Below are 17,920 nucleotides of genomic sequence, written 5' to 3'. Positions count from 1 at the left end.
AGAGAGAGAGAGAGAGAGAGAGAGAGAGAGAGAGAGAGAGGGCTCCAGGCTCTTTTGATATGAGTCTGTTGGGAAGGCAACTGCTGGAACTCATGAATAAAGCTTAAAGCTCTCACTGTGGAATGTTTGTATTCAAGCGTGTGCGTTTGGGAGCACGCGTGTGTGTGTGTCTAAGATAAAATTAGTTTTTGTGCACTCAAGACATTCTTAACACAGGGGACAGGGTCTGTCGCAGGGCCTGGATGAGATGTGTGGTATGGGGGGGGGGGGAGAGACAGCCTGGCCTGTGGGAAAAATAAGTGCTGTCTAAAGGTGTTATTGACTTTTGGACTTTGTGTGTACTGTCTGAGGATCATAAGCCAGTGTACATCCCCTGGACTGAGAGGAGCCGGTTACCTGGCAAGGTACTGCCCTGACGACGGCACTTCGTGCTTGTTGGGCTTGTCGTAACAGTTCACCATGTTCTGGATCAACGCCAGGTCCGGCCTCACCACGGTTGCCGCGGAGACGGCCCGCGCCACCAGCTGCAGCGCGTCGCGGATGTAAAAGTCCAAGGGCTTGCGCTCCACCTCGCCGTACGCCAGAAGCCCCAGGGGCAGCCCGATGGATTGGAGGGCGTCCGGGCTCAGCGGGTGCCCCAGGATCCAGTGCACGGCAGGCAGCGTCAGCCCCAGATCCTGGGCGCTGCGGAGGACCAGGGCGGCGCACTCCGGGTCGGCGCCGAACAGCAGCGCCGAGGACGGAGGGGCCGACGGGCCGTGGCGGAAGTGCTCGGCGAGGAAGTCCTGGATCTGGGTGTCGTCCTGGGCGAAGCGGGTGAGGTTGAGGAGGGCGCGGAGGTGCCAGCCGCCGGCCCCCCAGCTCTGGCTGTGGCGCTCCAGCCGCTCCAGCAGGCCCGCCTCCTCCCAGCCCTGGCACAGCACGGCCGAGCCCTCCTTCCAGCCGCTCCGCCGCAGGACGGAGAGCAGGAGGTCAGACAGGCCCGACGGGGGGATGCCGGTGGTCATCTGGAGGTGGAAGCGGTTCTGGAGGGGAGAGATGGGAGAGAAGCACGGGTCAGGTTGGGGAGGAGAGGTGGGAAAGAGAGGCGTGTCGAGTTTGGGAGGAGAGATGAACATACAGTAGCCTATATTATTTCAAACAGACAGTCAACAGCTTTCATTTGAATTGATTGATTGACTACTAAGCTGCTTGCCTTTTCCTTGACTGGACACTCTGAACATGAAAGCCACAGAAACTGAGACGTCTGCATTGACTAACCATCTGTTTTCGAAGACATCGTTTTCATTGGGGCGACAACGGCCTTCACGTTGGACCGGGGGCCTCGCGATGACCCTCTCTGACACGCTGCTAATTCCGCTCGCCACCGAGCGCCAGAGGGCAAAGACAGGGATAGCACATTTCTATTTGTCCTCCATCTCCACGCACTCTTCTTCCTGCGTCACGAGCTACCCTCTCCCTGACTCCTCCACCTCAAACGGAGCTGCTGGATGTCGCTCAAGGAGACGAGAGCTGGGCGTTTGATACGAGCCAACGTTTGATAAGGTGGAGCTGACACGGAGGCGTTCCGGGAGCGCTTCATCACAAAGTTGATATTCTCCACCGGATCGAGAGATCAAGGCCGGCTATCTCTTGGGACGGAGAGAACGTGGATGGGGGCTCTGTGGAGCGAAGCAGAAGGAAGCTGCTGCCTCTCCCTGGGGGATCTTCACCCAGCAGGAGGGTGAGGCTGGTGTACTAGTACAGTAGGAAAAACTGTAGGTTTGTAGTGCTTCCTGGAGGCCTAACCGTGTGCAGGTTTGCTCCATCGCAGGTCACATGAGCCATTTTGAGGCCATGCCATTGGACGATCCATACCCTGAGAGAGTCAGGACGAATGACCTTAGACTTCCTGTCGAAATGGAATGAAGAACGTTGCTTCCGCGCTTCACGCCGCGAAAATTGATTAAAGTCCATCAACTGATCGAAGATTGTCAGTACCATCTAATGTTAAAGAAGTTACCAAGGATACTGTTAAACTTTTGAGTTTTTCTCTGACCATTAAGGTCAACATGTGTAACTAATCACTCTATTTCCTGTGTGTATGTGAGAGAGTGAGAGAGAGTGAGAGAGAGTGAGAGAGAGAGAGAGAGAGAGAGAGAGAGAGAGAGAGAGAGAGAGAGACAGAGAGAGAGAGAGAGACATGGGGAGGGTATATGGCTGTAACAGGTAGGTGTGGGGGAGAGACTAACAGCATCCATTTAAAACTCTATTTCACATGTCTCAGTAAGCAAAACAAATGGCATCAGAAGGGAATATGAGGGATGTTGATATTAAGCATACCTCACCACATTGCAAAAGTGTCCCATTTATGAAAACCAACAGGAAGTAGTAATCAATCGCCTGAGGCTCAAAAGCGTCCATTAACCCTTTACGGTAGAGAGGTTGATTCATCAAAGATTGGCAAGAAAAAGATGTAGTCAGTTCTGTAAACGTGTCATATCGTTTTTATCATCACTGAGCCATTTGCAGTGTCTAATCAATCTGTGCTGTCAAAAAGATTGTGAGTCTAAAAGCCAAGCACACTCTTATTGTAAATTGTAGAAATTGCACACCAAACTATCAAAGTTGCTGTTTCAAAATGTGTCAAACTGACCTCATTTCAGTAGGATTCACGAAGCTGTTTCATGAATGAGCCCAGACTACTTCTACTCGCATTCAAAGTTTTCGAAAGCAAGTGAGAGACATAAAGTAAGACCATGAAACTGTGTTTATCTATACCTGCAGATCTTATCCATGTCAATCTCCTTGTTCTTCCTTTGGTTCAATCGTTCAGTCTTCTACCTTCCCTCTAAATAAAACCATGAAACTGACTTTTCTTTGCACTTTTACTTTGAGATCTTATCACCAATCCATATTTTACCTTTGGTTCACATATTTATGTTCTTCCTCCAGGATAAGCCTAGAGCGTACAGGCCTCAGAAGGACCCCACTCAGGGAAATTACTACTTATAATGTTTTGACATTTTAAAGTTTTCCAATTTATTACATGTATTTTGTATGAACAGTTTCCCACAATTTGTGTCTTTCAAATTCTATCAAAAAGAGAAGTTGTAGTAAATAACGGGAGTGGAGATGCACACAGTTGAGGCCAGGACCTAATTGACACGTCAGACTAAGCTTCTGCATGTGTGTCAAAGATCATCAGTTTTAGGGTTGATGAAGTGACCTGCCCGTCTGGTTGTCAGCGCTAGTGTTTGTCTGCCTGACCCCGTTTGTGCCCCCGTTTCGCTCCAGAATCCTACAGCTTCCATTCCCCAACACTGCAGAAGCGAGTCTGAGCTTATCTGAGGCCTTGTCATATCCACCATCGTGGGTTACACGAGAATCTGTTGAACGAGCGACAAAGTCGATTCATCCAGGACCTAGGCCTTTGGGTTCAGGGTTTGCTTTAGGATCTGTTGGGCTCTCCAGAGCCAGAACTCTGCACTGTTGCTGGGTGTGGAGGTGCTCTGCAGAGTGCTTCAGCTCTGGAGGAGTCAGGAACAATAAGACAAACCCAGAGATATGGAACTCAAGGACGCTACAAAGAAAAGAACAAGCTCAAACCCATATCTTCATTTCATACTTTAACAGCAGCCTTCACTTCAATTTAATATAAATGCAAACAAAACCAGCTCTGCATTTTTATCCTTCTATTTTCGGGGCTCAGGAGTCTGATCTCAGAATAGTTGCGTTTATCTTTTTCCTACAGTTTGTCTGCTAGACAGAGGGCTTTGTTTAGCTTCTCCTCCTCCACTCAGGGAACTCTTCATTTACTCTCCATTTCAACTGACATTGTTTGCGTTTGTGTACAATTGTCGAGTGAGGCTTTGTCAAGGACGGGCTTACTAGAGATAACATTTCTGCTTCTCAACAACGCTCGTTCAACATTTGAACCCCAGAGAACGTGACCTGGATAGCAGCATCAGCAACATGTAAACAAATACATGATTTGTGAGAAAAAATTGCAGAAAATACCATTCTTTTGATTGTAGTCTCAGGGAGAAGCGTAAGTTTGATATTGTTTTTATGTCAATGGACAGCCACACTTTCATGTGAAATGACTATGTGATGCCTGTGTTGAATCCAATCCAATTCACAGCCATAAAGCCATTTTTTCAAACACAATGGGCAATTAAGTTACAGGGCTGTTCTGTTCATTTAAAAAGAAGCCAATCCAATAGACATGCCTTATCAGAAATTACAGTATTAACTTATCAAAGGGATTCAGACACCATAATGACATGTAACAAACGGTAGCCGCTTAAGAAAGGGCTTGATCTGAAGATTTTTCTCATCAATGCTGAAATCCATATTAGGGATTTGAGTGTTGGAAGCGGTCATGCGTAATGTGATCAAACTTCAGTCATCTACTTTGTGCTGTGAAATGCATTGAATATAGATCAGTCTAAGCTCAGTCTAAGCATAGATAGTGGAAGGCGTGGTGAGAATTTTTAAAATGCAGCCTTGTTAAAACAAAAACCTATGGGAGAGGTGTACCTTGGCCTAAGGGCACCAAGTACTGTATACATCCTAGATTAGTGGGAGCTGCTGAAAGTTACATTTGTGTATGGTATTTTCATTCATGAATATGTATGGCGCATGAATATTAGTTTAGGTGTTTTACTGTAGGCTATTAGCACATCCTTCAATAACTTCACGCGACCTGCTTGTGAATCAGCAAGTGTCCCAAACGCAGTCAGCACTGTGTACTGTATCTCTCAATAAACAATGCCGTCTGCTTCATTTTTCTCGACACAACAATGACAGCTAGTGAAAATACTTTCCAAACAGTACAGCAGATAATGGAGTGGAATCTTGGAGAAACATAGGGAGTACCAGTGTACCTGATTGACAACATTAGGAAGGACTGTGAGCCTTCAGTCTACACTCTGTTCTTGCCTGCAAACTTGTATAAAAGTCAATCGAGCCTCAGAACTCTCGCTCACTTGTTCCTTGACGGTCTTAAGAACGCGACTCAGCAAACCAGGGAAGCAGACTGAGTTCAACAGTAACACAGCACAGTACTACAGTATGTACAGTCGCTTTCACCAGCAGAATGCTGCCAATGGATGACTCAGATGAGAAGATCCCTTTCCTTACACAACTCCCATTACATAGATATCAGCAGAATGGGGTTGAAGTACTACATGCTATTGTGAAGAAGAGGTGACTGGATCAGGAGACAGAGCTTGTCTCACCGAATCCCCCCCCCCCCCCCCCCCCCCCCCTCTTCCTCCCTCCCCAGAATGATGAGTGTTTGCAGTGTGGAAATTAAATATTGAAAAAAATCTGATACACCCCCCCCCCCCCCCCCCCAAACACACACACACTTCCGTTCCTAAATCCCCAAAATCCCCAACTGCATGTTGGGCATGCGAGCCTTACACACATCCCACATGAGTCTGTTTGCATTAATGCTCCATCAGCAGTTGTAGCAGAAACGTGGCTGTGACCCACAACACTCAGTAGACATTCCAAACTGTCCCAGTTTGGGAGCAGAAAACAAAGATCCAACTAGAACTAACTGCTGAACACTCAGGCAGTGTACCAAACTAGATTCATATTTACATTCACTTACTCCTGGAGGGCAACCCAACGCTCTCTCATCCCCCCACCCCCCCCCCCCCCCCCCCCCACCCTACTATCCCAGAACATTACAATGAAATCTCCGTTCCGCAATGTCTGCTTTTGCTTGGCACGACATTTCATCCCTTGATTAAGTATGTTAAATTGATCTCAGTTCAAGAGGGTCAAAGATGGTCAGAGAGAGAGAGAGAGAGAGAGAGAGAGAGAGAGAGAGAGAGAGAGAGAGAGAGCCTAGCAAGGCTGGTGTTGCACTTTTCTTTCTGTCCCTCTGCTTGTCCATGTAAATGACTTAGATTTATCTGGACCGAGCAGGCAGTCATAGGCAATATTCAAGTCGGGAGGTTTTAAATGGGAGGCCGTTGCCTAGGGGATTAGAGGAGTCAGGAACACTAATACACTGTATAGGAGAAAAATGGCTGCATAATAACTAACTCTCATTGTTGAGAGGTAAGGTAATAAGAACAGGTAATCCTGAGGCTATTGGGCTACTTTACAAGGTCTTAAAATCACAGTATGTCTAAAATAATTATGAAGCAAAATAAACCCAATGGATACTAGATATTTAGGCTAATAGTTGTACAACAGGCCTGGCCCTAGAGATAGAGGTTTTACATAACTTTACGATGGATCAGAGATGTCGTAATCAGGAACCGAATCCTTGAAATCTTGAAATGGGAAAATAGAAATTATAATTGCGTGGTACCCTGTCAACACACTCAGAACATTGTGTGCCAGTACAGAGAATCATTTCTGTAGCGACACAGCAATCAGGATTTGATCTAGAATCCTGCTACCAAACAGTACTTCAGTCCCAGATGTACAGTACTTCCTGTATGCATATATACAGACTTGCACATTGATCTAATAACTAAATGTTTGTTGTGTGATGCTTCGGTGTCGGTGTAGGTTTAGGGGCGGACAGTAGCGACATGTCTACCAATGTATAGAGACCCTGGAAATCCATTCACACATTTTAAAATCTCCCTACCAAAAAAGATGCCCTCGGTAAAAACAACTTGAAACAGCAGCAACAGTAAAAGACCCGACCCTACTTGGGTTCAAACATCCATGCTCACCCCTTCAGTCGTCTTGTGCAGGAGGTCACGAGGAGAAATGGCCTGTGCTCAACAACATTTATCCAATTATCCCACTTGCCAAGAAGAGACAGGGTAAACCCATCAGGCTAGCCTGGGCAAACTAGGAGTTTAGACAAGCTTTCCCCTCTGAAAATGGCCTTTCCAAACGAGCTTCGCCCAGTGCTCTCAGATTCATTGGCGGCAAGGCTCCTTGCCTTTACGTAACACAAATATTGAAAGAGGCCATTCAGGATGCTGACATTCAGTAATGGGAATGACTCAGAGGATGAATACTGTAATTTTCAGTATGCCCCTGAACTACTCAAGACAAACAACTGAAAAAATAATGACTTAATATGTCTGGACTGAACTACATTATATAATATAGAGGAAGAACATTTACTCCCTTGGAACATCAGCTCTGGATTTTCCCTCACATATGTGGCTGGGTCAAATGTATTATGTTGGTATCCATATCAAATGACCCCTAAATGAGGATAGCCTCGTTGGACATCCATTTGCTCACTGGTCCCACCTCCCTGACAGGGCACAGCTAGGGAGAACATTGAGTGTGACACACGTCAATACAGAGAACTGCTGCCAATTGATTTCACATTTGTAAACCAAGAACGTACATTTCTGAATTACACTCATTAAAATGAAATACTAATCCGAGCTCAGACATGACATACCACGGTGTCAATTCAGATCAAAGCATATTTCCATCTAGCTTGTGAGTCTTCGATGTCGAATCTAAAAAGTTTGCCTTCAGACTTGGGTCCAATAGCAGCACAGAGCATTTCTCCTTTTACATTTACATTTAGTCATTTAGCAGACGCTCTTATCCAGAGCGACTTACAGTAAGTACAGGGACATTCCCCCAGGGGCAAGTAGGGTGAAGTGCCTTGCCCAGGGACACAACGTCAATTGGCACAGCTGGGAATCGATCCGGTAACCTTCTGATTACTAGCCCGACTCCCTCACCGCTCAGCCATCTGACTCCCAACACTCCCAACTTTTACCCCACTTAAATTCAACATTGCACCATCAGCAGTGTGAGCTCAGACTCAGGGCTTCTATGAAGCACGCCTGTCATCACTACGTAGGCAGCTTCACGACCTACACCAATCATGACCGGCCCAATATCTTTCACAACATCCAGTATTAGCATTCATCATACAATGTTCATATACGGAGTTGTTATTGCATCCGGTCGCCCTCACTTCGTTAACCGGGGCGCATGGCTGGCTGGCAGATTTGTGCCGTTTTTTCCCCTCCATGGCAAAAGAAGATAGATGGATGAACGTACTTATGCCAAATTACTATTTGTCACTCTGAGTAGAGCGCTGGGTATAAGGCATACAGCCCACTTGCATGTAAATATATGAGTTTAGGCTGTAAATCATTGGCAGGATAGACAAGACCCCCCCCTGCTCCCAACCTAGCAGTACACCACCCTGATGGATGTAAGGCACTCCACATGGAGTGAACTCACTCTCCTTGTCAGTGATGTAGAATTGTTCATAAGTGTTTTAAACGTGCTAGCCAGGTTTTGTTTAAGAGAAGGCTATGAAGCTGGTCTGGATATGACGGGTGCATATTTGTTTATTACTGGGTTGGTTACCATTCATTTAAACATATTTGCGTTTTGATTTAACACCATGAACTTGAAAGTAACAACAAAAAGCACATGTAGAGTTCTCAAATGTAGAGATTCATTCCTATAGTGCAATACCACAATAACTGTTCTCACTATGTGTCTGGTATAAATGTGTCAGATAGGTATTTCAGCCGTTTTTTTGACTCCTGCTGTCAGAGTCAAAGTGTCAGACACAGTCTTGGCTGCATACTTACCTGGGAAACCAAGCTTCACCTCCGAGTGGAGATGGGGAGGAGGGGGGGGAGGGGGGGGGGATCCTGGAGTTAGACAGGGGTGAGATGGGTGGGGTTGAGATCCTGGGGAGAGAAGGGGTGAGGTCCTGGGGAGAGAGAGGGGTGGTGGGTGAGGCTGAGGCCAGAGTGAGGGTGATGCTTGGTGACAGGGGCTGGAGGATACCGTTCCCCTGGGACACTCTGGAGCCTGATTGCCCTCAGACCGATGGTCTGTCATGGCCCTAAGGCTGCACTCGCTGATTCAATTCCTTTGATCTCCTCCCCACAGACACACACACACAAAACTTGGCTTTGTCTCCAGAGGTCACCCCTACATGATGGAGGAACCCTTTTTTGGGCAAGCTGAATGAAATATTGATCAGTCTCTATATATTCTCTCTTTGTGCCACCACGGCAGAGTGTGTATTTTATACCAGCCAATCCACTCGCGAGGCCACTTCCTGCTTCTTGTCAACCATGACACAATTCAAGAATGCATATGAGTGACGGATAAGCAAAGCTGGTGAAAAATGACAGAGGAACAGGGAATTCAAACCCCAAGGAGGAGTAATGATGACAAATGACATCTGCCTTGTCTCCAGGAGGGTTTGCTACATGTGGAAGGGAGCTGCACAAATGGTAAATAGATGTTGGCTTATCTGAGCGTCTCAGAGGCAGGAAACAAATGTGGTCTTTGTGTTGTTCGAAGCAAAACACCTGCAACATGAAACGGTTGAGAATGGTGACGCAGCAGAGGGAAATGTTTACTTCAAAACGTATGTGACTGTGACATAACTGTATTTAAATAAAGCTGCACAGTGTGTATCAACCCTGCTTCATAACTGCGTACAGAAAAATGTCCATTCAAAGAGAAAGTGTTCGTGCCAAGTTGCTCTCTTTCCAACGGCACAAAACCGTTAGCATCATCAAACACAACACCCTATTTCCGAACTTACAGCAAACATACATTTGACTACCAGCCTAAGCAAACTCTATATTAGCCTAACTCTCACCCATAAGGACATTTGTATCCTCATCGTATCATTACTCTCTACAGTGTACCTTATAACATTATGAAAATGAAAAACATTATACTTCCCAACGAAAATGCTTCCAACATCTATCACGTTCGAAATAAAAACGACATTATAACCCTCATCTATTCAAGTTTGCCATTTAGCTAATCCCAGCTTCCCAGGGGCAGACGGACGGAGGAGGAGGAGGACAAACCTAATAGACGTTTGTCTGTGTCCATATTTAATGCAGTGGAATGAGCAGTGAGGCTCTCTCTCCGTCACTGACAGTGTAAAGGGCAGGGGGCCCATCGAAGCGCACGGCCAGACTCCCATCTAGAAGCAGGCCTGCCACTTTCCAGCGAGCAAAAGGGGGAAGCAGGGCGCTAATGGAATTTCGGGATCCATTTAAATGCCATTGGCTTTTATCGGCTTGGTGAGGTACAGTAGAGGACAAAGCCCTTGTTTAGGTTCATGTTAGGTAACTGTGGGTTCAGGTCACACCAGGTCATTTTCAGTATGTATATTTTATAATACCATCCATATTCAAAGTTTTTTTTGTCATGCTGCAGAGATGTAATCATCCGCACATTGTCTCCACATGCATCACCAGGCCTCAACACAGGAAGTGAACTTTTTTTAAGACCTCACTTCCTGACCAAGGCCTGTTTTGTTCCCTTGTCATGATGAGTCTTTCACCTGTGTCTAAATGAAGGGGTGGGTTTCTAGCCAACCCACTTGCTTCTAGGTGTCAGCCATCTGAGGAGGTCATTATTACAATGTCAATCTACGAGGATGGAACAAGAGTCATCATTTAAATCCAACAAAGTGGAAAAAGGATGATGGCTTTCGGTAAGCACTCTGTAAAATTTCACTCAGTCATACTCGCGGAATCATAACGTCTCGAGTCATTTAACACAGAGAAAAATAATGGGATCGTACGGTATCTGAGTGATCTGTGTGACATGTAACTCATGTTTCATTGCACTCTTTCATTGCTAAATGATGGAGGCAGTGATCAAAGAGATATCTTAAACAGACTTCTGTTTCTTTACATGGAACCTTGACAAAGGTCTTCAGTTAACTTTTTCTTCAGAAGCTATGAAAGTAATTCGTCACGCTGTGTCGTCATGTCTGATCATTGTTCATGCAGGTTATATGTCACATTGAACTTTTCACTTGAGAAAGTGCTTTGACTTTAAACAAATGGCAACTCCTACAACTCTCAACAGACTATTATGATATAATACTGTAAAGTAATGATTGAAAGCAATATCAAAATGTGTGTAGAGAACAAATTGAAAATGCATTAAAAAGCATGTGTATGGAATTGCCAGGAACGGTTTTGCATATAAATGATTTGTTAAATATAAATGCTAGACTCGAGGGTCTTCTGTTAACATTTACGCGGCATAAAGTGTTTGTCTCGGACTGATGATATCGATGCTAACTCACACGCTAACATGTAAAACGCTTCTTTTTTTTAATGAAACACTGCGTCACTGTGATGTAGCATCCTGTAACAGAGCAACACGTGTCCTGAAGGGATGCCAGAGTCCCTGGCCTGGGGTAAGACTTCTGAACCATGACCAGCCTATCATCAAACCCCAGCCAGCAGCACGGAGGCTCAGACAGGGGCTTTACTGGCTGTTTGAGGTCACCCGCTACGACCAGTCGTCTCATATTTACAGACCATTGCATCATCTCTCCCAGACAAATGAGAACCTGTGTATTATTAAGCGGGTGTAGAACGCAAGCTAATTAACTTTGTCATGACCAATTTCCAAGACTCAGAGTCATCTCACATGAAGGTATGGATGGAAATCACCAGTCACAATGTGACTGGTGATTTCTAGGTGGCTTAACGTTAGGTTAATGTTAGGGTTAGGATGACATTATGGGTTGGGATTCAATATTAAGCATCATTTCAGGGTTAAGGTCAGAAAATAGATTTAGGTTTTGTTTTTGGGTGCAGGTAAGTTTTCTGTGGTTAAGGTTAGGGTCACAATAAGGGTTAAGGTAGGTTTAGGGTTAGGGTTAGAGGTTAGCGAAAAGAGGACTTTGAATGGGACTGAATTGTCCCCACAATAATCACAACACAAATGTGACTATGGTGTGTGTGTGTTTGTTTGTGTGTGTGGGGAGCTGTCTATACACAGAACAGTGAAATCCCAGATGCTTACGGGTACCATGGGCAACCAGAGAAAGGCTGAAGTCAGACAGTGAGGAAGTACTCGACTCTTGCATCAAGGACTCATGCCAGACTAACCCGTCCTCCACCCTGAGCCCAAACAACAACAACAGCCATTTATACTGTCTGGGGCTTTTAGGGGGGTGAAGAATGTGCTCTAATATGCAGCCTGAATATGATCACTCATGTTGAGCCATAAGAATATTAAAAGAACCACCAACCAAACCAACCTTGTTTGTAATCAAATACGGTTTGACTAGAGAGACTACTTAGGGACGCGCAAATGAGCTATGATCCATTTAAGTGAACGTCCTTTCTGTAACCACACCCTCCTGGCCAGCTCACAACAGTACAGTGTCTGTACACAAATCTGCAAGAAGGGTGGAGTCAGGTGGCTAAGCGGGTAGAGCATCGGGCTAGTAATCTGTAGGTTGTCAGTTCGATTCCCGGCTGCTGCACATGATGTTGTGTCCTTGGGCAAGGCACTTCACCCTACTTGCTTCGGGGAGAATGTCCCTGTACTTACTGTAAGTCGCTCTGGATAAGAGTGTCTGCTAAATGACTAAATGTAGAAATGTAGAAATGTAGATAAGAGTGAAACATATTCAGACAAGACACGGGAACCCCTATTAAAAGGTGCAGTAGATCAACTGAATTAATAGAAATGTGCCTCATATTACAGTAAGGACCAGGAGAGAGTATGAAATTGGTAAATATTAATATACATTTCTGTATAATGTTACAAAGGATTTGAGTACAGATGGCCATAGACAGTCAATAAACTTGGCAGATTAATCATTTTACTTTTCACATGGGCTTTCAGGTTTGGCAGCATTTCTTCCCCACCTATATTTAGTTGTGTCTTTTGTGTCTAGTCTCAGTTTCGAACTTGAAGTCTAGGATCCAAGTTGACAAGGTAAGTTATGTTTAGCTTCAAATTAAATAAATCCAGTGCACTGTATCTTAACAAGTGTTACAAATAAAATTGTTTGAGTATTATATTACATCTAGAAATAAAATGTGAAGTCATGTAAACATGACTTGATTTAAAATGATGTACACGTCACATTATGGGTATGTGTGTGTATGTAACTACACAGTAATATTGACCTAGGAAAGCAATATCTACCTAGATACTGTGCATAGGGACTGTTTTAACTTACAGGGTATAATGGTTTAGCTGTAGACTTTAGGTAATTAAAAAATAATAAAGCATTTGTGGTAGATATGTTGTCACTGTTGCTCTGTGCCTGATAGCTGTCAAAACTATGCTCTATGCTAAGTTCTAGTGATCTGAACCACTACAACTTCAGTTCAATTATACATTTATAAAATGTAAATAAGGATAGTTGGGTCAATGAGGACTCGGTATTACTGGAGGTGGCAAAATAGCAGCTGAATGATTGTTTCACTAAAACAAGATACACATGATATTCTTTTCCACACTAAAAACACATAAAAACAAAGTATCAAATATTCATCAAAATAGTCTTGGACTCAGCTTAAAAAAAAAATATTGCCATCCTGAAGCTTATCTATTCTCATTGTACTGCATGTGCACAGTGCTGTATTTGCAGGTCGATCTGATCATAATGGCGTCTACGGTTATAATCCAGCAAACTGCAGCTTCCACACCGAAGATCTGGACCTCCGGCATCTGTGACTGCTGTCAAGACATGAATAGCTGTGAGAGTGCATCTTTTCTAACACATTTACACTTGTGAACAATTCCACTGATCACAACACTTCCACAAACAGTTTGTTCCAGTCCCCTGTCATACTCATCTGGAATGAAAGTGTAACACTCTTTCAATCTCTTCAGAACTAAAATGCTATTCATTAAATGTCACTCAAATGTCACTTTTAACCAGAGCACTGATTCAAACCTGTTAAACCTCTTTGTATCGAAACAGGTTGTTTGGGTTTCTGGTGCTTGCCATGCGCAGCCTGTCAAACCTCGGCACAGTTTGGGGAAAGCACCTGCCTGCCTTTACTGGACTTCCTGGGGCCCGCTTGCCTATCACAGTCCGGGATGTTAGTGCCACCTGTTGCCCTGTCGCTGCGAGTGGCCATACGGCACAAATATCAAATCCAGGTGGGTTTGATAAAGGTGTTGGGGGTTAAAGAGTGTTTCCCCTTGCTTCAGAGGACCGTGATGTAATTTGACTGGGGAATGACAGGGGGGGGGGGGGGGGGGGGGGGGTTGTATTGTAATCCGAGTATCTGTGGTCTCTCTGTGATCTGTCTGTTAACCGAGTCTCTCTGTGCTCGGGTTCTGCACAGGGTTCTATCTGCGATGACATGATAATCTCCTGTTGCTGCCTGTCATGTTCTTGGTGCCAGATGGCCCGTGAGATTAAAGCTCAGAAGGTCTGCCCCACGGTGCAGTCTGTGACTTACTCAATCCAGCCTCGACCCGTTACAACCGCACCACAACAGTTCATGCCTGGTCCGCAGTTCAAGAATATGAGCAGTGTTCCCCTGCCCCCCGGTCATTATCAGATGCCTTTAAGTCCGGTCAGCAAAGCCCCGCCTTCCTACAACACCAAGCTTTAAGGTTGCTGAGATGTGGTTCCTGTGTTATGTGCCCAGTAAATCCAGATGGTTCCTTGACTCTGAGTGCAAGAATATTGTTGAATTATACATGTCTGAGCCTTGCTCTTCAGGTGTAACTGCTTTCTAAATGCACACAATTGTATGTCACTTTCAATAAATGTATCTGCAATACAAACAAAGTGAAATGTAACTGGGGTCAGTACCTAACACAGCAGCCGGGGTCTGTGACAACCCTTGATGCCAAGTCTGGAGAAAAGAGGATATTCTTCCCCTCGTCGGCATGGTGACACTTCACATGGGATGGCGAGGAGCAGGCTTTGCAAGGGAGCCTAAACCCCCCGAGCACATGGATTATTGGGATTGGAAATGGGAGGGTAGGGAGTGCCAAGACCTAACATCTAGAGGGGGGGAATTTACCCAGGGAGGCTGGAGAGCTCAGAGGAGTGGGGCCCCGAGAGCCGAGCGGGGGAGGGAGAGCAGCTGATTCGCTGCTGACAGGCGAGGTACTTAGGGGCCGTACAGGGTTTTGTCACGTAGGCAATTACCGCCCGTCTCGGCCTCGGCTCGTCTTTCTTCGTGTTCCAACCATCAAAGGTCCATCACCAGGAAATGTGTGTTGAGCTAACTGGGGCACGGGAATTCGTTTCCTCACCTGAAATGGTCAGGATTCTACTCCCGTTCATAAGCAGAACATTTTGGCTCGAGAAAGATGTGTCTGCTTCCTAAGCATTCTTTACCCGACGCTTGCCAGAACCTGTTAGATAATATGATGAGATAAGGAACCATGAAGGCATTCCGGTTTGTTAACCCGTCATGAACAGGTATGTAAGCCTGATAACCTGGTGAACTGGTCTCATATTAGATAACAGACCGTACAGGTACTACTCAGCAGTGCATGGATGGGTTTGCATTCATCACAGGTCTTGAGCTGTGGTATATTAGTTTCAGCGCGGAATGCAGACAGACTGAGTCGAAGAAGGTGGTTGGCCTGTCGGGGGAGTTTTATTAGCGTGGCAGATCGTCACGGCTCCTGTGAATCCCATCTCCACGCAGGGCTGAGAGTTGAAGAATCCTGACACACAGGGAATTGAGCCGCAATTAGTATCCCCCCCCCCTCCCGTGCCCCCCCCTCCCGGACTGGCCGAGACAATGCTACGCTGTAAAAGCCCCCCCTCCTTTGGGGGGGGGGGGGGCGAGAGCTGACAAGGACGATAATAAAAAGGACACTGCGTCGCCCGTGTCTTAAAACTGGTCTTTGAAGACCAGCTGAGGTTCTCTTCCCTTCAACCCGGTTGCTGTGAAAGAGCAATTTGAAGTAAATGCAAATGTGAGGTTTGGGATGAGGTCTGGGGGTGTTTGATATCGGAACTACACAGTCCCTAGGTGGACTAGAGGAGGCTGTATGCTTTGTGGCTCATTCTGCATTTCTAGGCCATGCCACATTATTTACATTGTTACGTTTTCACAGGAAATGACGGGGCTATAACAACAGATTTGTACAGTGCAAGTATGAATGTGCATGGAAATATTTTTGAAGGCAGTTAGTTTAAGTGTAGAATTAATTTGTGTGTGTCTTGTATGCAGTGTGATGTATGCGGCAAGGTTGGAGGGTGTCAAAATATTGACTTGTAAATGTTTGACAAAAGTGCTAGTAAATGACAAGTTCAACAAATAATACCTTGATTACAAGTGATTCATTGGCTACTACGCTCATGTAAGACACAATATTTGAATACAACTAATTTGTGCTATTGGCATAATTGTGACTCGTATGTTGTTCAATCTAGCAGAATTAATTTGACACATTGATTAAAGAGGTTATTTTTGCTTATCATTGATTGATTATTTTGTCTAGATTATTGATGGCTCCATTGCAGTGTATGAATGCTGTTGCTTATTTTCTCCCACTGAAGTTGAGGCCAGACGATGGAATATCTGTCATTTTTGATCAATTACACGTGGTATATTATTTTGGGTGGATGAGTAATTGCCACATTGTGATAAATGATCAATTAATAATTAACTCACTTCGAATGAACAGGAGATGAATTCCTCTTGGAAGGAACCCTGTGTCTGGGAGCGCTTGGTTTCATGTGCTTCACGCCCTAATTACCTGAGAAGTGGGTACGGGGAAACGACACCACCACATCCATTTTAGACGAGGACCCTGCAGGATGTCTTACTTACCCTTCAATGAAGATAAACCTGACACCTTGCAGGGCGATCCCAAGTGTTACATGGTCATCAAGCCATAACTCCACATTAAAGGAATGTGGATTCCAAGGTTGCTTTCAGCATAGGGGTTGAGGAGGTGGAGGTGGGAGAAGGAGGGAAGGTTGAAAGTAAGGAGAAGACTCTTACCTGAGGGCAACTTTAAACTGAGGGTGTCACCATTGAGTGGAGAGAGCAAGAGAGAAAAGAGAGCGAGAGAGAGAGGGCGAGAGCGAGACCTTGTAGCGCTAGGGCCTATGGTATCTCTCGTCTTTTCCATTAACCTCCAGCACTGAGAAAAGAAGCCACGGGCTTTCATCTCAATCGGCAGCCTTTAATTACTCCACTTAACCTTGCCTGTGATACAGGCTCGTTAGCGGGGTCCGGGATTGCAGCTTTACCGACGCTTTCCAACCACAGCCGGGCAGTTTACAGAAGCAATGTTTACAGAAGGTAGGCAACTGCCTCGCAACAAATCGTGCGTCATTTGAGAAGCCTTAAGTCGACAGCGTTTACATAGCTAGTTTATCTTGAGGACCCCCTGGTGAGTGATCACATTCAATCCCTCAGCTGAGCTGCCGCGTTTAATAAATCAATACAATGCATAGAGTTGCGATGGGCTTCGTTGGCATCGGGAATGACAAGCGGAGGGACGCATTCTAAATGACAGGCTAATGACCCACTTTGCTATTCTCCACGACACAGACACACAAAGTAAGACCCATGTACTGAATTGTAAGAGCTGTGGAATATGAATCAGAACCCCATCCCCGCCCCCCAGCCTTATCCAAAAATCCAGGGCTTAGAGTAGCTTTCTTAGAGCGAGGCAAAGTCGTAAATGTTGACGCCTGTCGCAGACGTGCGGGCTCAAGTCGAGCGCCTTCCTGCTGCGCTCCAAATCAAATCTTTATTGCTTGTCGTTTTAATCGAGGCCCACGAGAATCTCTAAAGTGGAAGACAGCGGTCCGTTTTTTTTTTTTGTGCGTCTGCACACTTGACTGCAGCTTTGATCGTTTTTTTCCCCCCTTGTCATACTCACAAGGGAGGGGGTGTAAGAAGGTACAAGTCGACCTACAAAGACCGGTCTGTACTCCACAGAAGTACAAAAAGCCTGGGTAGAGCTCGTCAATAGAGAAAAATCTTGACTGCCCGACACTTCAATGGGTGCAGCAGACTCAGATGTGATCTGTTAAAGGTCAACTCAGCTGGATGAACATTACATTCAAAACCTGCAAAGACATCCAAGTACTGACAGTCTTGACTATAAAGGAGGGTCGTTATCAATGTGAAATGTAATTACAGAGAGTTTTAAAACAAGTAGAGGAGTTAAGCCGAAAAAAGGGAGTTCTTCTCATAGGGTTCTTTCCCTAACATTGACATTTTAAAAGATA

The 17,920-nt window shown here is 45.3% G+C and overlaps 1 protein-coding gene and 1 long non-coding RNA gene across 2 annotated transcripts in view; one reads left to right on the top strand and one right to left on the bottom strand.

Annotated features, from left to right (window-relative positions):
* grin3bb (glutamate receptor, ionotropic, N-methyl-D-aspartate 3Bb) overlaps positions 1-17,920 on the bottom strand; it is a 46,676-nt gene that overhangs the window by 15,894 nt on the left and 12,862 nt on the right. The window contains exon 2 of the mRNA XM_047036848.1: positions 397-1,025. Coding sequence (XP_046892804.1) covers positions 397-1,025 — 629 coding nt within the window. The remainder of the gene's footprint in view (positions 1-396; positions 1,026-17,920) is intronic.
* LOC124478556 lies at positions 9,044-12,207 on the top strand. Its single transcript, XR_006957247.1, has 3 exons — positions 9,044-9,197; positions 9,825-10,423; positions 11,085-12,207. It is a non-coding gene; the product is annotated as an uncharacterized LOC124478556 (long non-coding RNA).

This window comes from Hypomesus transpacificus, chromosome 16, assembly GCF_021917145.1.
Source record: "Hypomesus transpacificus isolate Combined female chromosome 16, fHypTra1, whole genome shotgun sequence".
In the NCBI taxonomy this organism is placed as follows: domain Eukaryota; kingdom Metazoa; phylum Chordata; class Actinopteri; order Osmeriformes; family Osmeridae; genus Hypomesus; species Hypomesus transpacificus.
Note: the sequence above shows the minus strand (reverse complement) of the source record. Positions and strands in the feature narration are given on the sequence as shown.